Below are 24,850 nucleotides of genomic sequence, written 5' to 3'. Positions count from 1 at the left end.
ACTGCAAACATTGTTTAAACAAGATTAGTGGTATTCTTTTTCTGGATATAATACTTGGGAAGACATAATAGGTTATTTTAACTGTATGTGTGTAATTATTTGACATGTTACAAAGCTATTGCTCTAATTTATGTAAATGTCATATTTAGTTGGAATTTGTTGTATATGATGAAGCCCAGAAGTGGGAGCTTTTGAATGAACCAAAACGGCGATTGACCATTCAATTTCTATTTCTCTGTCAGCATGTTTGTACTTTATCTGCAAAGCTCTGGAAAAAGACTGTCTATATAGCAAAGGATTGGTTCTGAAGGAGAAGATCTTTGAGGAGCAGCCTTGCCTCCGGAAAGATTCCTTAAGGATGTTTCTCAAATGGTGAATGTCATCTTGTAGTATATACTGCATTTGGAGTGTAAATTTGGGGTTTTGGGTAGTTCAGAAAAGCTGGTGAGATACAATGCTTTAAGCTATAATAATGTCTTGCTGACCTGCCTTCTAAATAATAAATCACTGTGAAGAATTGGTGATGCTGACAAAATGTTCTTCAGTAATTACTTTTGGAGGGAGGTAGAGGCAAAAAATCCATTGGCTGCTGCTCACTTATTTTCATACCAAGATCTCTTGTAATCATCTTCCTTTGTTTTATTTTACTTATTTGCAGCTGATATCTGCAGCATTCATTTTAGTTTTCCTAATTAAAGATCTAAACCAACCAAACAAAAAATCCAACCCCAAAACCCGCACGTTACTGCTTTTCTAAGCAGTTACATATTTGGGACTTGATACAATTTTCTCATATCAGTACATTTCAGTAAGTCTTACTGATTTTTATTGACAAATGAGTACAGTCAGAAGACACCGTATGTTTCATTAGTACCCAAGATGCAGAAATTCTTAGTTTATTAAGCTTTCAGACCACCGTAACTCTGAAAATATTTTGCAATATTATGGTTGAGATTTTAGTCCTTTACTATTACATTTTTTTATTGCAGGATGTAAAAGCTTGGTGTCAGGTAGCTCTGCAAAGTGGACTGTCTCTTTCTGTGTGGGTTTTGTAGTGTGAGTGGGTAGGAGGAAAGGGAGAAAAGAAGGTAGAGGCCTGTAAAATTCACAGGATCTGACTTAAGTTAACAGACCATTCAGCATCAGAGCTGCTGCTTATACTGTAATATGTTGCTGTGGTGGTTAGCAGAATTCAAGAAAGTTAAGTTTTTAGTTTAATTATAGTTCAGTCTCACTGAATAGTAATTGCTGCATGTGCAGATAACATCAGTACCCTATATAAGTTGTATGTAGTAAATGGAAGTGGAGTGTGCATCTTGGCACGCATCCTTAAGTTATGCAATAAATCAGTCAAAAACATGTTTAACGTTTTTGACTACTATACTCTTAACATTTAAAATGTGAAAGTACAGAGTATTTAGAAGGTATTAGAAGAGAAAGGATAACTTAAATTTTAAGGCTCTAGGATTCTAAGTATAGCAGTAGACCTCTAACAGAAAGTCCTGTTTAGTTATTAAGCTGCCTTAGGTCTGGCTCTTAAAATGAGTCACATGCTGAATTAGGCCAGGGCTCTTAGCCACTTGTTTTTTGTTTCTGGATTGTGATATCTCTGAAAAAGTGGATTCTTTTTCACTTTAAAAAATTCCTTCCAAGATTCAGACTATACAAATCTGTGATGACATGAATTCCTCGAAATAGCACTTTGGAATGAAAGGGATTTCTCAGCCATACCATTTTTTTTTCTGAACCAAAAACTTCTGTCCCAGAAAGAAAACAAAACCTCCTGCTTTCCTTTCATTTCTAAGTGTTTGGAAAATGGAATAGGACAATCTCCCTTTATCTTTTAATTTTTAAGGCAGAACAACGATTTCGGATGGTGAACGCTTCTATATGCATGCTATAAAGTTTGTAAAATAACGTTATTTGAGTGCTTGTTTTAACGCTGCTTATTTTTGTTACCGTATAGGAAGATATCAAATGAATCTCCCCAGGCTTTAAAAAAACCAAAACAACAAAAAACCAACGAACAAACAAAAACTTTAACTTGTCTTCATTTCTTACTATTTCGCAGTGACATGTCTATCCATAATGTAAATGTGAGTGCAGCTGAAACAGGAAGAATCATAGACGAAGCACTGGAGTTACGTAAGAAAAGACAAGCTTTGCTAGTGCGTGACAGAGAACCAGACCTCAGACTGGTCCAGCCAATTCCCTTTTTCACGTATGTCTTTATATCTTCTCTTTTTAAAAGGTTTCTCTGAAGCCACTTACACTGACAACTGTGTTGCACTTCAAATTTCTTCAGAAGACTTTTTTTTCTTGTAGAAATAAGCAAACAAACAAACCAACCCCTCAGTGTTTTCATATTTTGTGAGTTTATATGTTGGTTTGGTGTGCTTACAATTTTAGCATAAACCCCGTATCTATCAGTTTTGAACCTTTGAATTAAAACCAGTGATGAAAAAAAAGATCTTAACTAAGAATGATTTGGCAGCCATTCTAAGTGTTTTACTGGATTTTTCATATATGACTAGTTTGCATATGAACTTCAAAGTAAGTTTAGCTTTTTAAAAGTTGTTTTTACTATTGGGATAATAGCAACTTGGAAACAAATTACAGTTCTTTATTTGCAGAAAGAAATAAGGATTCTAATAAGTTGTTATATATGTCTTTATTAAGGCATAAAGGATTGGGGTTTGGTTTGGTGTTTTTATTGCACATATTCTTCTGGAATATTAATGGACTCTGCAGGTAGATCCTGCTATAGAGAAGTTGCTTCTACTTGTGGATAAAGGTGAGATCTGTTGTTGATTGAATGCAGAACCTGAAAATGGTGCCTTTGACACTACTTTTTTTTAGGATTCAGTATAGAGTAATTTCCTCAACAACTACTGCATAGACCTTTTTTTATTAGAGACATTTTTTTGAGATTAGGCACATAATTGACTCCCATTTTCTTCCTACTGCAGCCAACTCACCAGTTTTCTCTGAAAACTTTAGCCTGCTGCCACAGTTTGTTCTTGTTTTTCTAAGTGGTGTATTCTGAAGAAAAGTATCTAAGGACCTCTGTTCCAGGCCTGAAATTGTCAATGGTCCACAGGAAATACAGAAAATTACTCTCCAGCTATTCTAGTTGTGGGGCAGATTTTGGCACTCCAAGGTGTATTCCTTTCCCACTGAAAAGCTGCTCTTATCACCTCTCAAGCTATAGGAGAAAAACAATGTTGAATGCTGTTAAGTTTGTAAATATAATTTAGAAAATAATGCGACGAGAATTAATCGAGTTGTGATGCCATTGTGTTTCCATGTGCAGGTGGAAGTGTTTAGGAGAAGCTTTACTTGCCATGTATCACTACCTCACCACATGTGATCCTCCTCGACCCAGTCTGGGAAAGAGAATTGATCTCTCGGAATACCGAGACCCAGTTCAACATTTGATTCTTTCTCCTACCTCTACTCCTGTCAGTGTTATTCAGCCAACTCCTGTCAGCACTAATCCGGTGGTGACAATGCCAGATCCTGTATTACCTTACACTCCAACAACACCCAACTTTCCAAGTCACAGTCAGAATTCATTGGAACCAGGAGCTACTGTAGGTGAGCAAGGTACTTCAGTCTAAGATTCAAGATATCTTTCCTACTTACCTGGGTATTAAAAACACTGCAGAATTCATTGGGAAATGCTGTCTTTAAACTGCACGTTGGTGGATTCAGAACCTTTTTGGCATATGTATAACATCACGTAAAAGAAGTGAAGTTGAGCTCTATAAAATTAAGTTCTGTTAACCCTTTACATTAGAAAAGGAAGGCCACCTAAACTGCCTGAAAATCATTGATTCCTGACTAAGACGTAAGACCAGTGTTCAGGACAATGGACTTACTTTCCTATCTAATGGAATTGAGAGAGTTTGATTTGTTGTTCTTGATACTCCAGTGCAGGAGTAGCTAACCTTTTCTGGTTTTGTGCTATTGACTCATGCTTCAGTTTTTCAGTCTTTAAGATTAGAAGAATCATGACTCCATTCCAACAGTGATGCATATCAAGCTTTTAATGTTGTGAAGAGTCTTGAGCTCCTTAGAATGAATGAGCTGTTATAGAAAAAGATGACTGGATTATTCTCTGCTCATGTGTTACTTTAAGAACCTGAGAGAAGTAAGCTGTCAGCTCTATTTGTCTGAAATCTGTAGCAAGAGGTTTGAATATTTTATACTGTAGCTGTATTAAGTACTTACATATCTAAAACTATCAAGGAGTTTCCAGTATTTTGTTGATATTCATGGGAATTTACAGGTGTTAGTGAAGCTAAAGGTAGACTGCTCTGATTCCCATTTCAGAAACTTCTTGAAGGCTAAACTAATGAATTCTAATGAATAATGAAATGCAGAATTTTCAGTAAGTCTGCTTCTTGCCTCAGACCAGCATTTTTCTGCAAAATGAGATAGCCAGTTTATATTAAAGTGAATTTTTAAATTATTTTAAAATTTTTTTGCACTGTCTTAGAAGGAAACCAATGAATCTCAAGTGTTGCTGTAGAATAAATTGTCAGCCACAAATAAATTTTTTTTAATAAAAAAATAATCCATTTCTTGTTTGGCAATTTAACCTGTCAGTATTTTTTTTTTTTTAATTCTATTTCTAGGTGACATATCTGCAGGTGATAAATCTAAGAAAGGTGTGAAGCGAAGGAGAATTACAGAAGATAGTGGTGAAACAGCAAAAAGGAGATCTGCTAGAGTCCGGAACACCAAGTGTAAAAAAGAGGAGAAGGTTGACTTTCAAGAGCTGTTGGTGAAATTCCTTCCTTCCAGGTACTGTACAGCAGTAACTTTCATTATGAGAATTTCAAGAGCTAAGTAGAGGAAGCTGTTTGGGCTTTTGTTTGATTGATATGCCCCAACCTTAAAACCACTAAACCCATGTTATTCTTTGAAGCACATGTGATGTGTTGTCTTCTCATAAATTTAATAAAATTGTTTTTAGTGAAAATTACTAAAACCTAATTGAAAAATAAGAAAGCTTTTATTAACTTGAAATTGAGTTAGAGGACAATGCAGATGTCAAAATGGATAAGGTAAACAAAGAAGGTAATCTTGGCTTGGACAAAATACGGGGACTGGATGTAAATCTCTGAATTTGCTTCAGTTAATGTACTTTCACTGTTAAAATATGCACAACATGCCATGTTTAGGTTTCACTTACTAGTGAAAGAAAGAATGAGGATTTTGTTGATATCGTGGGTTTTGCCCTCCCCACCTCCCCACTCCCCCCCCCCCCCCCCCCCTTTCACACAGATTAAGGAAATTAGATCCAGAGGAGGAGGAGGATCCTTTCAATAACTATGAGGTACAGTCAGAGATCAAAGAGGAGAATTTCCAGCACGTTGGACCACATAGAATGTCATTTGATTCTACAACTTTTATGGAATCTGGTAAGGATTTCATTATAACCTTCACTCTTTCTCTGTTGTTTCTTCCATATTGCATGCTTTATTTACTGTGTTTTCCTATCATATCTAGAAGATACAGAAGTATATGCTATTTTAAAAAGTATAATTTTATGGCATAGAAATATCTTGCTAACAGGTTTGTGTTTTGGTTTTGTTTGGTTTTTTTTTTTTAAAGTCTTGGGGACTGCTTAATTACTGTGTGCAAGAGCTCAATTGTGTGGAGCTTCCCATTTGAACAGACTGGAATACATTAACTTAATTCTGCATGTACGCAGCACAGGAGAACTGCGGCAAGATTAGTCCATAAAACACTGTTGAGACTTAATTGTTTCAAGTTATGGTCTGCCTTGACCTTAAACATGTATGGCTTTGTGTCTATCTGCTTTTTTCTAGAAAAGCAGGACGTTCATGAATTCCTGCTGGATAACCTGAACAATGGTGGGATCTTGGAGCTGATGATGAGATATCTAAAAGTCATCAGCCAAAAGTTCCTAGTGAAGTGGCCTCCTGGCTTGTGTGAGGTGGTCCTTAGTATCTATAATAGCTGGAGAAAGCACAGTAGTAGTCTTCCCAATCCGTTACTGAGGGACTCAAGTAATCAGCATATCAAGGTAATGAAACACTTTTCCTTATACTTCTGTTTGCTGCTGTGTTGCTCTCTGTGCACCAAGAGTACCTAATTGAAATCTAACAATAAGACCCAGATTTCACTTAGCTCTCTCTGGGGAGCTGCTTGTCCTAGCTGTTGCATCTTTCAGAAACTGGTATACTGCAGCTAGCCTAACTGTTCCTGAGCTCCTGAACATATCTGGGTGATGCTACATGCAAGTATACCCTATACATAATATCTGTGTGTATATATATGTACACATGCATACAGATGTAATATAAATGCTATAGACATAAATATGTTTTACTCCTTTACTCTGTTGTTGCTCTTTCTTTTTCTTTCCTCCCTTGGCTTCTGATATGACACAAAGTTTTGTTTTGTCATCAGGTGAGTAGAGAGGCTGCTTTGTTCACACTGGCTGATTGAGTGTCAGCATTTCTGCTCTAAATAGAGTAAATACCGTTTAATTTTAAAATAACCTGCAATTTACAGTAAAAAAAACCCAAACAAACCAAAACCAATTCCACCCCCCCAGTATTACCGTTTTATTACCTTTATAAATCTGTAGAGTTCACAAATACAAATGGAAAAAATGGTAAGTTTGTTAAATTAGTGTTAAACTGGCTTAGTGACACAAGATGATACTTCCTGAATTAAAAACTAGTACTGATACTTCTTGTCCACTGAGCCTGCCTATGTTATCTTTTCAATGTTAGCAATGTGTATTCATTTGGAAAGTTATTTGCCTTTGGTATGACTGCAGTTTGAAATATTTTTTTTCAGCTCAACTGTGTTTCTACTTTTTTGCAAATTAAAAATGAATTCTGAAAACTATGTTTCATTGACTTAGTTTACAAAACAAAGTATTGCTATGTAGCAGCTGTTAAATTTTTTATACATCCTGTGGCTTTTGTATTTCTGTATATTTTTCATACCTACATACCCTTTTTAAACAAATATAAATATATTTATAAATGTATTCCCTTGGTTCTCATTATGACTGCGTAACTGCTTGCTTGTATGTAAAATTTAAAAAGTCAAGACTTTGTAGCTATACTATTAAACAGCACTGTCCTCATGCTTGTCTATTCTTTTTCATCCTTGAATTTATTTTAAACTTGATCTGCAAGCTATCCTGAGTGTAATAAATGCAGGTTTTAAGGTTGTAAAAGGCTATTATGGTAATGTGTTTGGACTTTTGAACCTTTTCACAAGCACCTGTTTTTTACAGCTGGACCTGTAGCCCTTATTGATATCAATTTAATCAGAAAGTAGTATATTCTTCACTGCACAAAACTACCTGGCAGAGATCCATGGTGATGTGATTTTTAATATATTCCTGAACTTTATCCAGCAAGCATTAATAAGCTGGTAAGACTAGAGTACATACTTGGTCTCACGGAGTTAAATACTGAAAAAATTATAGACTTTTTATTTCTCAAGTATCAGTACTTCTACTATATTCTGGAAACATGCTTTTAGCATGATTTAGCAATCTAATACAGTTTTCTTTCAGCTGGATACAAAATTAAGGATGTCACTCTTTTCTAACATCAGGCAATGCCTTCTTTAATGAGCTGAGTTTTTTTTTAATGCTTCTTCTAAGTATTGTTTTATTTTTTATGTGTTGATTTGTAAATGCTATTACACACCTTAAGACAGAGGAAGAATTAGTTACAGCTTGGGAATAGAAATCCCAAGAGGACAAATTGAAGGTTTTCTTTGAAGTAAATTGCAAATTTAGTGGTAGGTTTTTTTATTCTTCTTTTAATGTGTTTCTTCCTGTATACTCTTTTTTGCTATCTCCATACTTTTTCTGAAGGATATGATGTTGATGAGCCTTTCTTGCATGGAACTGCAATTAGATCAGTGGCTACTGACAAAAGGGAAGAGTTCTACAGGTGAGAACTGGGTGTTACTTTCTTCAGACTCTAAAACCACTCAAGGTATATGAAGAAATGTTTCCAGGAATTCATTGGATTTTGAAGCTATTTTTTCTTAAGGAATATCTTTCAGATCTATATTTTATTGGCCTATCAATTGTTTGCCTTAAAGTAGATCAGTACTTTTGAAATACTATTATGTGGGGCTCTTTTCATGGGGTGCTAGCAACTTTATGATAAAATGTAATTAATTGATTTGCAGTTTCTCCACGAAATTGCCCTGCTGCCTCTGTGAATGGAAAGTTTGGTCCTGACTTCCCAGGAACTCATTTCTTGGGAGACCTGTTGCAGCTGTCATTTGCATCCTCACAGAGAGATTTATTTGATGAAGGCTGGATGGAGTTTGTCACTCGGGTGTATTGGCTGAAAGCTCGCTTTCTAGCACTGCAGGTTTGTTTTGATTTAATAAATAAAAATTTTCCCAAATTAAAATGAATGTTGTTCAGAGACGCTACAGCTGATTTGGGAATCTCAGCTCATTTAAGCGTGCGGATAAAATCAACTCAAAAATAGTGATTTCATTTTACTTTTTAATATAATTAACTATCCCTAAGGGTAGAGGTGGAAATGAAGTAGGAGGTCTCACATGCTAAGCTAATATTCAGATATATTTAATATGTAAGTCTTGGTTTATATTAGCTCATGTTCAGCTTAAAAAAACATATTTGAACTGAAGTTGTTTGGAGTAGTATTGTGTAACTGCAGAACACGGATTTTTGGGGACCTACACTAGTGGATACTACCAAAGTCCCAGACAGAACAAAATGCAGCTTTCAACTGAAGCAGACTGTATGTTTAATTACTCTCCCCTCTGCTTTTTCAAGGTATCATGATTCTTCTTTTGGAGACGTTTAATTTAATATGCAGATTTTGAAGCAGAGGGTTTTAAACCTATCTTTAAGGCAATAATCTGAAAGAAATGTTATTTGATCCCAGACCTTTTTTTCTCTCCACGTGTTGCTTCCTGAGGACATCAGGGTTTGTTTATGCATCAATCATGTTTAAGTCAATTGTTGACTAATAATGTGAGTCAGTTTTGTAAGTGTGAACTAACCAGTTCCTTCCATTTTTATTTTTTTATTCTAAGGATTCCTTTCTGATAAACTTACTTGAGGAATAATGAGAGTTCCTATATGGCTACTGCCATTTTTTCTTTAGATACACAGAGTAAAATTTCGCCTGTGCAGCTTGCATTCCTCTCCTGACCACTCAGCTTCAGTATCTACTCCAGTTGGACAGAGCGAGTAGAATGATTCACTTTGCAGAATATAAGAATGTTTCTTGACTCAGTGTTTTTATTTGCAAAAATGGAAGAGTTATTTCTACTGTTTTACTCTTCCATGTTTTTAAAGGAAAGGCATTTTAGCAATCCAAATTAATCTTTCAGATTTATGGAAGCTGAATTCTATTTCTCTGATTTGTTTTACCTGTTATTAAAGTCACTGGTAAGATATACTTGTTTTTTGGGGGTTGCTTTTTTTTAAAATTGAGATTATGAACTGGAATTGTTTTTTATTTGGGAGGATGTGCAGTAATCACACTAGCAGTGCTTGCACTGAAATTCAACATTTTCTACATGCTTTAGAAAGCCTTGTTGCAGACAGAACTGTAGGGTTTTTTGTTTGTTTTCCCCTGAACTGTTTCTGTAGGGAGACATGGAACAGGCACTTGAAAACTATGATATCTGCACTGAAATGCTACAGAGCTCCACTACAATGCAAGCTAAAGCTGGCAATGAATGCAGCATCGTAATACGGTTACCTAATCTACATGTTGATTCTGTTGTTTCTTTAGAAGAGGTAAGAATTAATTTGTAGGTGTATTCTTCCCATTCCATCCCTCCCAGTTTTCATGGTCATCTATGGATTAGCTCTCTCGTGATGGAAGTTTACCATACCTGTCCTAGAATTTTTCTAAGACCGAAAGGACAGGTTCATAGTTTAATGATGATGTCAAGGCCATCATCTCCTTTTCAAAAAGATGCCTTTTGGATCTGTTGGTCCTGTACAACTTAAGATTGCTTTTGTGCAAAATAAAAATATTAGAGCAGCTACACGTAGAATGGTAGATTATTAGTGTTTCATTTTCTGTTCTTAAACAAATTTCAGCTTTCCTTAAATGAGCTCTTTACTTCAGCAGTCTGTTTTCCACATAACAATTTCCATATACTTTTAAACAAAGGGATGTCCGTCTTCTATTCTTTCTGTTGCTGTTTTGGGGAATGAACTCCAACACAGGAGCTGTCATCTTCACTTTGAAGTCCATCTGATGGATGTATTCTTGCAGTACAGAAATGTGTGATTTTGGGATTTGAGGCAAAAAAGTTTAAAAATCATTGTAGTACTGAAGTCATACACTATATAATAATTAAAAATCTGTGGAATGGGTGAAGTGTTACATAGCAGGTGTTTTCTTCCTGGTTTATATTCCTGGATGTAGCTGTAGAGTTCACATAGCTTTACAGCTAAACTGCTAGCAGAAATGGCAGTAGTCAAATGTATATGAAGACAAAATGAAAGTTGGATTGTACCACCTGTGATGTTTGCAGATTGAAAAGAACCTAAAATCTCTGGAGAGATGCCAGTCTTTGGAAGAGATCCAGCGACTGTATGAGGCAGGGGATTATAATGCAGTGGTGCATCTGCTTCGTCCAACATTATGCTTTAATGGTTATGGCAGGGCAAAACATCTGGAATTTGTAACATCCATACCAGAGAGACCAGCACAGCTGCTTCTCCTACAGGTTTGTTTTGTTTCTTAAAAAATCTTTTTTAGTAGCGGATTAGGATTTACTTCTGAAAACAGGATGAAAGGAATTCTAGAGTGAGTGTTAATAGTTAATGAGTCTTATTTACAAAGCAAAACATGGAACCTAATCTGTAAATGGTCTGAACAGCATAGTTTTATTGACATCATTAGCAATATGCCAGCTTTTGCTAACTGAGAACGTGGCTAAAGATACAAGATGTCTGAGGCCTATGTGAAGTGGCCAGAAAAATTGTGAATTCAAATAAACTTGAATCATTTGCAGAGTTATCTTATGGGTGGATTCATGCTATCTGCATCTGCTGTGAATACTTCCTGCTTTTGCTGATGTTGACTATATGGCAATTTACAATCATTCTGCGACTTAAAAGTTACCTAGCATGTGAATGATTTTTATGATGTAGTGTATCTGTCCTGCGTGAAGGAAAAACCATTGGTAAGTACATCCAGTATAATTGCTGTAGATTTAGTCCATTTGACACTATGAAAATAAGTGTACAAATGAGCTCAGCTATAGGAACAATTTGAACCTATTAGGTTCTCTGGGGGGGAAAAAAAGGTTGCACAAAAAAAGACTAATGCTCTTTTCACTGGATTGAACCAAATCCTACAGCCTCCATGCCATTTCATGACTGAAACTTGGCAAAGTAGAAAGAAGCAGGAGGATTTTGCTATAATGCTAGCCTTATACTTGCTATTTTGTTATTTATGAAGTAATAAAATGGTAGGACAAGATCATAAAGATCCAAACCCTGTTTCTGTAGGGCCTCTATTCAACTGCATATCATTAGAATTCTAGACCTACAGCCATCCCTTTCCTGAATAATTTTTTTTCTTGCATCTCTTAACTAAAGCAGAAAGATTCAGTGATGATTTTTTTGAAATCTAGATCCTACTTGTATATTTGTCATCCATGGTCCATGGACCTCCTGTTGTCCTTTTTAAATGTCATATTTAAAGGTGTCCTGTTATCGTTTCATTGAAGTAACCACATTAACCGTATATATTGTGTTGCTTTGCTTTGCTGTGTGTTCATGGTTTAAAATAAACCCTTCATCCTTGTAATAGATTTTTTTTCATATTTACATTCCCTAGGACTCCCTGCTCAAACTGAAAGATTACAAGCAATGCTTTGAACGCTCAGAAGTTGCCTTGAATGAAGCAATTCAGCAGATGATTAATATGACAGCAGCCTCTGCTAAAGAAGAGTGGGTTGCTACAGTAACACAACTGCTCACAGGAATAGATACTTCATTATCATCAGTCAACAGCATCCTGAAAGACTCTTCTGTAACACCAAGCCTCATTCGATTAACAAACAACCTGATTCAGGTAACCTGTTCAGCGGTGCTAGGAAAGAGGTATTGTGTGCTACAGACCTTCAGACATGATACGGCTGCTGTCTGAATTGCCACCCACTTGCAGTGACGTTTTGGGTTACATTTTTGTTGGGGGAAGGTCAGGGAAAGATTTTCATTTCAATATGTTAGAGATGCATTCAGCACACCTGTGCTAGAATCAGTAGCAGCAGGTACCTTCAAACACCAAGCTGCCTAAAATAATCAAAGAATGGTAGTTAAGACAACCCAAGGAACAACACTATTTCCTTACATTATTTGAAATGGTGATAAGGGGAAGACTGATTGAGCTGGCTGGGTTCAGTTTGTAAGTTATGGCACTGATCTTGGCTGTATGTGCTTTGGGCTAGAAAACAAGATCTCATAAGTCTTATGAACATGGTAGAGTTGCTTGCAAGTGCTGGCCAAGCTAAGATTTTTTTCCAGTAAAAACAGAGAGGGCGATGAGAAGAGGGCAAGGAAAAAAGTGATGTGTGGACTGTTTCTAGCATTATGAATACAGCTAATTTTAGCCTTTTAAAGAAGGTACCTTCAAAGCTTAAAACTACTGAAGGAATATTTTTCAGTCCAGGTAACAAATGGCAGACTCCCAGTTCTGTTAAGAAGCTAGTCTAGTCAATGTCAAAATTCAATGTGCTTGCAACTCTTAAATCTCCACTTACTTGAGTAAAAGCCAAGGACCTTCACTACTCACAAAATCATACTCTCATTGTGTAAAGTTGTGTGTGTTACTATGTTAGAAATGTAATGGAATTCTGGAGAACAGAGTATTCATTGTAATATCCTAAATGGTTTCTGTAGTAATAATAAATATGATTCTTTAGCTACATAAATACCAATAGAAAAACTGTTGTATGTGTGAAAGAATGTAAGAAAAGTGTAGGACTTCAGAAATTTCTGGCAGTGTGGGAATAAAATGGGCAGTTGTCTGTGAGAAATGCTAGGGCAACAGTTCTGTGACACAGTATTGTGTTGCTCTGAATGTATTCAGTTGGTCTTTAACAGTTGTTGTAAGACCTGGTAAAGAATTCAGGAATTCTTTTAACTAAGTTCCTCTTCCTTGCTGGGTTGTAGATAAATTGTACAGTAATGAGGCCTACTAACACTAAGAATTTATGCTGTGCATTTGCTTACTTTGAATTGTTTGTATATGGTATTAACAGAGAAATAACTAGTTGGTAAATGATGATGCAAGAGGAATGTCAGGGTAGGGAAAATGATCTTCTACCCTTCCCCATACCAGTTGATCTTATTTGTAGGACTTTACCATCACTCATTGTGAGAAGCTGAGACTCACCTTTAGATTGTTTCCTTAGGATAAACTGCATTACCAACTTTGGGTTGTTTGGAAAGGGTTCACACCTGATGTTTATTTTGTATCACTTTGTGTGTATAATGTCTGTTTCTTTATTAGATCATAGACTGCAGCATGTCAGTCCAAGAAGAACCAAAAGAACCATATGTCTCCTCAGTGCTTCCATGGATTATCCTGCACAGGATCATCCAGCATGAGGAAGATGCTTTTCGATCCCTTTGCTCCCAGCAGCAGCAGCAGCAGCAGAACCAGGGAGAAGAAGGTTGGTTAATTATTCATTTTTACATATTGGAGCTGAGCTCCTTTACATATTGGAGCTGAGCTCATTACCATCTAACTCTGGAATATAAATAAGAAAATACTTGTTTGTCATCTTATCCTGCTGGCTCAAGGGAGTAGAGGGGTATGCAAAAATCACTTTCTTATCACAGAGGAAACTTCTTTTTGCCAGATGAAGCGTTGGCTATGTCCTGGTTTCAGCTGGGATAGAGTTAATTGTCTTCCTAGTAGCTGGTACAGTGCTATGTTTTTGAGTTAGGTATGAGAAGAATGTTGATAACACTGACGTTTTCAGTCATTGCTAAGTAATGTTTAGTCTAAATTCAAGGATTTTTTTCAGCTTCTGATGCCCAGCCAGCAAGAAAGCTGGAGGTGCACAAGAAGTTGGGATGGGACACAGCCAGGGCAGCTGACCCGAAGTGGCCAATGGGGTATTCCACACCATGGGACGTCAAATTTAGTATATAAACTAGGGGGAGTGGGGTGGAGGGATTACCGATCGGGGACTAACTGGGTGTCGATTGGCAGGTGGTGAGCAATTGCACTGTGCATCATTTGTACGTTCTAATCCTTTTATTATTACTGTTCTTATTTTATTATAATAATGCTGTTATAATTATTAGTTTCTTCTTTTCTGTTCTATTAAACTGTTCTTATCTCAACCCACGAGTTTTACTTCTTTTCCCGATTTTCTCCCCCATCCCACCAAGGGGGGGGGGGGGGCGAGTGAGTGAGCGGCTGCGTGGGTCTTAGTTGCTGGCTGGGGTTAAACCACAACAGGCTAGTTGGATTTAACTCAGTTCTATGCTTCTTTAATATTTGCCAACTTCTTTCTTCCAGTGAGTCCAGATACCCCTATGTTGCCTTCTTCACTCATGCTGCTGAACACTGCTCATGAGTATTTGGGAAGAAGATCCTGGTGTTGCAATTCGGATGGCGCTCTTCTCAAGTTCTATGTAAGTGTTAGCATCGTAGAATGATTTAGGTTGGAAGGGACCTCTGAAAGTCATCTGGCCAACCCCCATCTCAAAGCAGGGAACAACTTCAAAGTTATATTAGATTGTTTATTGCCTTGCCTTCATGTTAAAAAAAATACACTTTTAAATCCACTTTCCTTGTTCTCCCAGACAAACACATGAATGTTTCAGTCAGTTTAATCTGAATAGCAAAGGCTTGTTATTCCAGACCCATCGGTATGCTTTCTAAACAGGACTTTTTGTCAGACAAGAGTTGCATTTGGATAACCAACTCTGTACTATAAAACCATCTTAGATGGGAATTAGTAAATAATCTACCTTGCCCTGAAAGAGAAAGCACTGGAGTAGTGTTAAGTGATTACTCTGAGTACTTAGGATAAATGTGGACCTGTATCAGCCACTGATCATGATAAAACTTCAGTTGAATGACTTGAATTTTGTGGTGCTTAGCTTCAGAAGATGCATCTTCTACTGTTTAAAAATGAACAGAGGTAATGTTTGAAGCTAATAAAAATTTCTGGTGCTTATCAGCATTCATCCAGATGACTGGTAATATGGTAATTTGTCATTGTTGTATATTCTTCCATGTGGTAAAGTCAGAGGTGGTTTGGGTTTTATTTTTGGTAACGAACATATAAAACCGTATGCAGCTTGTGACCTGTGGAAAGGGAACACCTGAATACTGAATCTATATCCAGCTTTATCTTCTCCTTCTGTGTCTGGTAGTTCAGCCACACCCTTGCCCTGCTTGCAGCAAAGGTTTACTCTGATTTAAATTCAAAATTTTATTTTAGATATCCAAATAACGTTTTGCTCATAATAACTCTTAATTTTTAGCTGTCCTCTGAGGATTAAGAATAACAATTCTAGATTCATAACTGTTGAAGGTGAACAATTGCCCCGAGTCTGCTAGCTAGAGAGAAAGAGAGTTCGCACATGAGGATTGTCAGGAAAAATAACAGCCAAACCAGAAAATCCCATCTTTCCTGCTTATTTCTCAAGTGTCTTGCTGGAAGGTGAGCTGTCTGTGTGGCTGGAGCATGCTTCCTGCTCCAATATTCCAGCAGTGACCACGACTTTTGTCCCCCAGCCGGGAGGTAAGTTAGGTAGGAAGTGGCAAACTTTGGGCAAGAGCTGTGTGTCATCTCAGCAGTGCGTTCTGGTGGGTGTGCACTTCAGTCTTTCAGACAGGAAAAAAAAGCAAGTGGGCTTAGCAGAGTTTGCTGTAGGAGCAGATAACCCTGGTTACCCACAAGGAGTGTGATCCAGAAAGTAACCAAACCATAGCATGGAGAATGAGCCAGTTAATTTCCCAGAAATGAGTACCAGGTATCTTGAATGGAAAAATGCTGTTGCAGTGATTGCCAGTAATGTTGCATAGCTCTTCTTCCTGAGAGAGACCAGTTTTCTTGTGTACTGTGCCTTTATTTCCTCAGAGTTCCAGTATTTGATAAGGATTTTGCAGTTAAGTAGATTTAACACTCATAATTGATGGTATTAGAATTCTATTCAGTTATGCATAGGTGAGACAGACATGATGTGACAATGCAAACTTTTGTTTCCTCCCATGTGCTTCCATGTGCTTTCCTCCCATCAGCTTCAATTATATTCAGGTCTACTTTTCTTTTTTCTCCCAGTCCAATAACACAAGGATAAAAGGGATTTAAAATAATAGACTGAAGGAGGAAAGGGAAATACTTAATGTCATATGCAGCCACTTGAGGTGTTTTCTGTTGAACAATGCTGAGTTCATCATTAATTCATTATAATTTATAGTACCACTGAAGATATGCAGAATTTAGATACTGCTAAAGATAACTGTCTCGTGCTTTGAAGGATGATCTAATCATTCACATGAAGTAAAAATGCAGAAAAGACTTTTTTCAAAGCTCTTGTAAAGCATTGCGTAACTTATTTTGTTCATTGTAGGGTTTTTCCTAGGTTTTCATTTTTGTTTTATTGCTCTCCAGAACACAAAAGTTGCTAGCTCAAGATACAGAGCGAGCTTGGGTAGAAGTCTTACTTGTGCTGAAAGGGGGGAGTGATTATCCTTGACATACCTTATCATGTTGTCAAAGATGTTAAATGTAAGAATGGATGCAGCAGAGATGTGGATAGTTGGTAGTAGGGATGTGGATAGCTGACAGCAAAGCTGAGCAACTCAGTACATGGACTTTTTTTTTTTTTTAAACCAAAAATAGTGTAACTGTTGCTTTCAGATGAAGCTTGAAGTATTTTAAATTTGTATAAAGCAAAATTAAATTTTTAAGGACATTTTTCTGTTACCACAGACTGTGAGACCAAGTTTCAAGTATTAGTGACCTTTAAGAGGAAGAATGGGTATAGTCTTTGCTTTTAAAAATACATTGAAGGGTGATTTCTTAGAAAGACAAGAAGTCAAGAATCATGCTCATTTATGTTCAATAATCAAAATGATATTCAAAAATCTTAATTGCGAGAACTCTTATGTTAAAGAAAACATTAAGAGTAGTAAATATAAGAGGAATGACAGCATACCTAAGTATTAGAATAAAAAAGTTATGTCCTGTTTGGAAGTCAGTTTTCTAAAATCTGGTGAGTAATAGAAATGAACACTTGAGTGTTGATATAAAATTAAAAATAAACCTGAGAACAGTTTATTTCCTGTCATAATTCCCCTTGTTCTGTGGACTTACCTTGCTGAGAATAATAATTGTTTTCTTCTGAGTTTTCTCCTCTGTTTTGCTTCTTCCACTAGTATTTTATTTTGTTCCTAGGATTTGAAAGAGAAGTAGGAATAACCAAGCAGTCTGATAGTACTGTACCTCATTCACACGCTGAGAAAAACTGCAGTGTTACTTCTTTAAAATTGCTGCTAAAATAACCCACTGGGATTCCATATTCATCTTGTTTCAGTGATTCTAAAGAAGTTGCTCATTTTACAGAACAGAATTTGTCAAGTGTTACGTAAAGTTTGCATATTTTCAATATAGGTAAATACTATTTAACATGTAAAAAAGAGCATATTTAACTGTCAGCCAGGAAAACTGCGTTTTGAATTTTGCAGTTAAACTTGGTTATATGTTTCTTCCAAGTCACAAGAGTAAAGCTTTGCAGGCCATTGTGTGTCCTCAGTTACGCATGTGGAATGCTACTGATTGCCCACAGACTGTGTGGTGTTACCCAGATTTGGTCCTGAAGCTGTGATGTATTTGGCTGTTCTGCTGTTGATAAATTTGATTTGTTTGCTTATACCTGCCTTGATTTTATACCACAGATTGAAAAAAATAGTAATTTTATTGTTTTCATGTTATTAACTAAATGTAACTTCAAATATACATCTAGAGTTCATCTACTGAACAAAGATGATGAGAATGAAGAATTATTTCAGTTCTTCACTTCCCTGTGTGTGAAGGCTGTTCTTTGATCTGTTTTTTAAATCGGTGTGTTAAAAGATCTAATATGCTCGAGAAGTGGGTGTCTGGGCAGTAATGCTGTAGCATTATTAGATGAAAGGAGTTACCCATTCATTGTTGACCTTTTTAAGATTATTCCTTCAGGTCTAGTTGTTACACCAGGAAAGAAATTTCCTGTGTATTGCTGTTGCCTCACTTTATCCTTAGCTTAGAAACTAAAGTGCAGTCAGGTTTTCACTGTGCAAAGTACTGACAGTCTGGGGTAGCCTGGCTGTTGGCAAAACCCAGATACACAGTACCATGGCATTCATTGGGCACTGCTCTACAGGGATATTTCAGTGGCACTTTACAGATTCAGCTTGACTTCACAGAGGTTTATTACCTTCAGCCAAGAGAAAATCATGACGAGTTCTGCATAGAGCTACTCAGGAATCTCTTTAATTTCCCTTCTCAGCACTCCCTGGAGCTTATTAGCCACAGCTCAGTGCCAGACCACATCTACCTCTGCATTTGAGCGGCAGTGTGTCTAGGACAGTAATTTAGACAGCTAGGAAGGATGGTGCGGAGAGCCTGAGGGGTTCTACAGGAGTCAGCTCACCCTGGTAGGGCTGGAGCTAATGAACAGTGTTTGAACTGAGGCTGATTTAGTGTAGGACTATTGGATTATCTCTGCATCCTACTCTCCTCAGTCTCCCTGGTATTAGGAACATAATGCTGATACACCCGAGTTGTCTCTGGATGGGTCTGCCTTGGGTGCAGAGGGCTTATTAGCTCAGGCTCTGTGCTTCATGAAAATAGATAGCCTGTTTCCAGGCTCGAGCTTGCTCTTAGATGCGGTGCTCCGAAGTGATGAATCTAAATTGTGACTGTATAGTCTGCCTGTATCCACAGCCTGGGGACTCAGATAGTATGCTCTGTGAACCTGGATAAACTACAGATAATTGAGAGCTGTGAATGTAGTTACAGCTAGATCTTTGCAAATGTCATCAGGTACTTTGAACAGAATCTTCAATTTTCAGCCACAGAATTGCCTACTCCTTAAACTGAAATATTACATAGTATTATTGAGCACAAGGATTTTGTTTTCAGAGACAAGAGTGTGTTGGAAAGGTAAGGAAAGACAAAGATAAAATGGAGTGAATTATTTGAAGAGAAAGGCAGCTTCAAGAATGTTAAACAAAAGTATGTTTTAAAGACTGATATTAAATGATCACTTTCTGTAGGTGAACTGTCTGCTCAAGGTAGTGTGCAAGAGAAGATATTAATATGTAGTTAAGTCCTTTAGTAATAATCAAAGTCTGAATTACTAAGAACAATCCTGGGTTACTGCCAAGAATTATAAGAACACAGGAGATTGTTTTGAACACGGTTCAAATGAGAATTCTGTTAGTGGTGTTAGATGTGATTTTGTTTGCGGCAGTAGGAATATCATGCTTTTGTTACAGTATCCTGTGATGCTTACCTCTTCTTTCAACTTACTTATCTACACTTTTGATAAATTTCAAACATTGTTCACAGATTCTTACAGGAAAAATAGTGGAAATCAGGTGTCTGCTGTGACTCAAAGACGATTGCTGTGACTCAAAATTTAATTGAAATGCCTTCTAAGAATTGTCTTTAATTTCTCAGGGTTTTGGCTTAATAAATAGTACCTTGTTCTTAGCACGGATCTTTTAAGCAAAAGAGAATTAACATTTTATAGTTAATCTCGGCGCTTACGAATGAGCTTCTTGCATGTAGAATGACAGAATTTTGCCTTGTGATGATGTGCAGTGTTTGTAGTGTCAGGAAAGCCAATCATAACAAGAAACTTCTTGTAGCATGCATCATATACATAAATAGAGTTTACAATCCTAGATGTTTAAAAACGATAAATGGTGATAAACAGGCAGCTGAAGTACTTTAAAAGTAATATGACGAGCTTTTATATGAATTGCAAATAGGTGAATGTTTTGCATTTTCAATTTATGACTGCAAAATTTCCGTTGAGGAGACTCTTAAATTTAACCAGTGTGTTGAGGAATGGGTGTGGCTGATTTGGAGAGGTCAGATCTTGCTAAAATGAATAAATGAAAGCTGATGCTTTCTATCAGAGGAAAAATATTAAAGGAAATTACTTACCAGTTAATCGAACTCTCCTGGTTGTATACAGCTTCCTAAAACTTTAGAGGCAAATCACAGTGGAGAACTTGGTATTTTTCTATACTCTTCAGTATCCCAAGTGATGATTACAGTAGAAGCATTTCTCTTCTACCACCTCAAATGAGTTTTCTTTAGACATAACAGGTGCATTCTGATACTGGGGACCCACATGACATGTAACTGTTGCATGTGTAAGATACGAATGTAATTTCTACTTACACATTTCATTTAAATTTAAATTTCGTAGTGGGACATGTTGGAATTGATTCTTAAACCTCAGTCAAAAAGTGTGGGTTTTGTTTTGGTTTTGAAATAAAGATGCAAAATCCCACTACAAAGGTTATTCTTGGTGAACATGTTTTTACTGACTTTGAAATGTCTTCCTTGAATGTGTTCTTGTTTGGTTTGCTTTTTAAGGAAGCTTTGTGAAAATTTTCAAAGAATTAACCTTTTGTCTTTTGGCATTCAGTTGCTGTTTTCTTTAATGAATGTTTTAGAGCAATAACATCTTCCAAAATATGCTAGTGTTGGGTACTTTTTCTTGTAATGTTGAAGTTAAAGATAGCAACTTGCTACAGTGTTTAGTCATTTGGGATCAATCCAGCCACTTTCCTTGGTGTGTAGCCATCTGTATAATACTATTCATACTATGCAATTCTATATCCCTTTTAGCCAGATTTTCGTTAGCCATCCCTTCTTTTTCTGCAAAGTCCTCTCCATTCCCCTTTTTCCATGCAGAGGAAATTGATGTTTGTGAATTAGGGCAGAAATTCTTCTGTGCCTTTTCCTTATTCACAGGGTTGACAAATGGTAGCGTTTATATTCATAGAAGCAACTTGCGGTGTAGTGGAAAACTTTGAATGATCTTAAGTCTGAAACATTAAGCTAGTATCTAATCTCATTGATTGAAGACAAGAGTTCATGAATTAACATAGGAAGAAAAGTAAAAGCACTTTATTGCAGTTACAATACCATTTAAAACTCTTGTGTGAGACTAGTTTACAGAAATATGGGTAATGTTTGGTTGTAATTGGGGAAGAGCACGTGTAGTACCTTAGTGTCGTTTTCATCATCTGTCTTCAGACAACTAGGCAACTTGTCTGCAAGCTGAAGATTGCCTTGATTTTTTCATTGATATTTGTGGTGTTGTAGGTTCAGGTACTACAAAAAGAACTTGCAGCATCCACTTCTGAAGATACTCATCCATACAAAGAAGAGCTGGAAACAGCCTTGGAACAGTGTTTTTATTGTTTATATGGCTTCCCTAGCAAAAAAAGCAAAGCAAGGTACCTAGAAGAACATTCAGTACAGCAGGTAAGATACATATTATTTAATGTCATGGAATATCCTGAAGTGATGAAAGATACACCCTTGTTTGGTTTTAATGCACCTTAATATATTTTTGAGAAAGATTAGTTTTATTTCCTTATAAAATTTATGTATTCTACATATTGTAGAAAATAAACTAATTTAAAAAACATGGAAGCCTTTATGAACATAGATGGTCAGATATTTGAAATGAAATGCTAGTATAATCTTATTCACAGTAGTCTGCCCTTTTTAAACTATTGACAAATCGATTTTATTGAGCCATGACTTTCCTGTTTTCAACAGAGAAGAAGTTCAAGTTTGAGGAAAATTAGAGAGGAAAAAGGTCAGCTTGGGAGAAGAAAACTTTAGCAGCAAACCTTGCAGTTTATGAAAGTGAAAAATGTCACTTTAAAAAGTTATGCAAGTAAATTATATTATAGCTTATTTTGAAATCTATGGTGTTAAATATCTGGTAGCTTTTTATGAGAAATGTGTGAAATTCAGTTGAGTTTGGGAGAAGAATAGTTAGAGTGCCTTGGGAAGAGGGTTGTAATATTAAGTAAGGGACAGAAAAAGCAGGTTGGTAGTCCTCTGCCTTGAAACATCATTGATTTTGTTCAGAAAGCTCAGATGATTTTTGCATTTATCAAACACAAGTGATTAGAGAGTTAGAAATGAAGAACAGTTTCGTACAAGCAAAACAATTTTCTGGCTCCTTTGAACAGACCTTTTTAAATACACAAATACTGTTATGTTATTACTTCTTGAATAGTTGTGAATTCTGTCTCTTAAAATTACCTGTTAGAAAATTAAGATAATAAGAAAATGGGAATAACTAAGAAAAAGGGAAGGGTAAGGACGTTACCCTCTGTGTGCGCCCTGCCCCGCTCTCCCCCCATCTGTTACATTTGGGCAATTCTGGATGAAAAAGTTCTTATTGGAATAATTGACAAATAGATTTCTAGTAATGTGATTTCCCCATTTTCAGTACAGAAGCAACATTTACGTAAGGAATGAGGTGAACAATAAAAGGAGAAAAACTTAGTCTAGCAAAAGAGAACTGTAAATTTATTTTATTTTTTTATTTACTATTTTGAAGAAAGAAAAGTGAAAGGAAAATGAGGAATAAATTCTGAAAGTACCTTTCTGTAGAGAGTTTGAAGATTTTTGAGTCTCAGAATTTTGTCTGATTCCCGTTTAATTTATTCTCCTTACTTGAGTTTGAAATTGAAGGTGCAAAGCTTTTCTGCTCCATATCTTACCTATGATCTCAGTGTCACTCAGGATGCTTGCAATTGACTCTTGCTTATAAACAACTTTTCTGAGCAACTCTTCTAAGCAAATAGAATGACCTTTTTTTCAGTGGCATACAATAAGTTACAGCTCAATACCTTAGTCTTTTAAATCAGTGAGCAGTTTGCTATATTTGTGAGCAGCATAAATTAATGGTGCCTTTAGTCATTCTGCTCTTGGGAAGTTTGTTTCCTGCTAGAGTAATATGTATATTCTTATGAACTAGAAAAGCCATAGAAACTCATCATTAGTAGACTATTGAATTTTGGAATTTCAGATAGTTTTTTTCTCCGTCTAATCTACCTCCCTCTTCAGGTTGATCTAACATGGGAAGATGCTTTGTTCATGTTTGAATATTTTAAGCCTAAAACTCTTCCAGAATTTGATAGTTACAAAACCAGCACTGTGTCTGCTGATTTGGCCAACCTTTTGAAGAAGACTGCTACAATTGTTCCTCGAACAGACAAGCCTATGCTGAGCCTAGATGCTGTATCTGCCTACATTGAAGGAACATGCAGCAAGGTATAATGAACTGCTTTAAAAACAATAAAAAATTGAAAGGAGTAAAAATTATTGTTGTTATTTTTATGTTGACTTTGAGACAGGGGGAGTGATTTATTCCGTGATGTTGGATTTCCTCGGGTAATTGCATTTAAATGAAATAAGAATGACACCACCAAAGCTTTTAGTTTTGGAATGGCAAGATGTGATATTGATTAACAGGGAGTCAGTATGAGATGTTCGTTAGTGTTTGTAGGTGCTCTGTATATCTGTGGAATGCTTTCACTGTCTTCATATTCAATACCTTCATATTCCATGATGAAAAGGCTACTTTCACTACAGGGAAGAAGCAAGTGTGCAGCTCATTTAATATGAACATCTTATTTAATATGAACCTTTACTTTTTTTTTTTATTTTCAGGCACCATCTCTCCCAGATGGTGCAGACTATTCTCCACCAGTGGTGACTGAGTTGTACTATCTTCTGGCAGACTATCATTTCAAGAATAAAGAACAGTCTAAGGCCATTAAATTTTACATGCACGACATTTGTATTTGTCCAAACAGGTTGGTATTATTGGATCCTGCTGCACATCATTCATTCTTCTCACTTCTTTCAGTACTGAAAAGTGGACAACAAAAGATATTTACTTTGGTTTTAGGAGTTAAAAAAACCCAACAAGACCAAAAAAATACAAACCTAAAAAACCCACCTGTGATCCATTATCATAAGTCAATTGTATAATTAAAGGCATCTCTAAAACAAACAAACCTATACCCTAGTGTTAAGTGTTTGATTGTTTTGAAATTAAAACAAAAAAATGGGGAGGGGGAAGCTATATTAAAATAAAGAACAATTGGGAAGGGCAAGGACTGAATCCATATTTCTCTTTTACACCTTTTGTTCTTTCTTTTGGCATGTTTCTACATGACAAGGAATGAAAAATATCACTGGTTAATAGCATAGCTATAGCACAAACAGCATTCTTTAGTGGATTAACTGTTTAGGCTGACCTCTTTCTAAAAGTATTGATCTTGCTGCTAGACAACTACTCAGAGAATACAAGCTCAAGTAAAGTATTTAAGTGCTATTCAAACTAAAACACCTTGTTTATTGATAATTTACAACTTACTGAAATACCACCAAGATTAAGCACTCTCATTTTAAAAATAAAGCATGTTTTGAATAAGTCTTCTAAAATGAAATTAAATACCTTTAAATTTAGTGATTAAATATAGGGTTTGCATATTATGTGTTAGCTATCATTTAAATTCTTCTTGAAGTTGATAGATGAGGGTCAGAGACAAAAACTCTAGATTGATAGGTTTGAGACAAGAAAACTACTTCTAAATCCGGTCACATAACAGAGACAAAAGGGAAGGTGAAGGCACAGAGCAATTTTACATGTGAAATCTACAAGGAAATAGCTGTAGCTTAATGTTTTATTGAATCTTCTAGTCTGGGAACTGTGACTAGCAGATTGCTAAAATTCTTGTTTGAAGTCTGATAAAGA

The 24,850-nt window shown here is 36.2% G+C and overlaps 1 protein-coding gene across 5 annotated transcripts in view; it reads left to right on the top strand.

Annotated features, from left to right (window-relative positions):
• Nucleotides 1-24,850, top strand: part of CABIN1 (calcineurin binding protein 1) — a 121,125-nt gene that overhangs the window by 5,410 nt on the left and 90,865 nt on the right. For 3 of the 5 annotated variants that reach the window (XM_049804399.1, XM_049804396.1, XM_049804400.1), the window contains exons 8-23: nucleotides 243-372; nucleotides 2,072-2,221; nucleotides 3,314-3,606; nucleotides 4,641-4,809; nucleotides 5,293-5,429; nucleotides 5,841-6,058; nucleotides 7,880-7,958; nucleotides 8,203-8,390; nucleotides 9,650-9,799; nucleotides 10,549-10,743; nucleotides 11,862-12,098; nucleotides 13,539-13,701; nucleotides 14,559-14,674; nucleotides 21,385-21,546; nucleotides 23,152-23,358; nucleotides 23,758-23,903. In XM_049804399.1, coding sequence (XP_049660356.1) covers nucleotides 243-372; nucleotides 2,072-2,221; nucleotides 3,314-3,606; nucleotides 4,641-4,809; nucleotides 5,293-5,429; nucleotides 5,841-6,058; nucleotides 7,880-7,958; nucleotides 8,203-8,390; nucleotides 9,650-9,799; nucleotides 10,549-10,743; nucleotides 11,862-12,098; nucleotides 13,539-13,701; nucleotides 14,559-14,674; nucleotides 21,385-21,546; nucleotides 23,152-23,358; nucleotides 23,758-23,903 — 2,740 coding nt within the window. The remainder of the gene's footprint in view (nucleotides 1-242; nucleotides 373-2,071; nucleotides 2,222-3,313; nucleotides 3,607-4,640; nucleotides 4,810-5,292; nucleotides 5,430-5,840; nucleotides 6,059-7,879; nucleotides 7,959-8,202; nucleotides 8,391-9,649; nucleotides 9,800-10,548; nucleotides 10,744-11,861; nucleotides 12,099-13,538; nucleotides 13,702-14,558; nucleotides 14,675-21,384; nucleotides 21,547-23,151; nucleotides 23,359-23,757; nucleotides 23,904-24,850) is intronic. The other 2 variants (XM_049804401.1, XM_049804397.1) reach the window with 1 other exon arrangement.

This window comes from Accipiter gentilis, chromosome 7 (assembly GCF_929443795.1).
Source record: "Accipiter gentilis chromosome 7, bAccGen1.1, whole genome shotgun sequence".
NCBI lineage: Eukaryota > Metazoa > Chordata > Aves > Accipitriformes > Accipitridae > Astur > Astur gentilis.
This window is presented reverse-complemented; position numbering and strand designations above follow the sequence as displayed.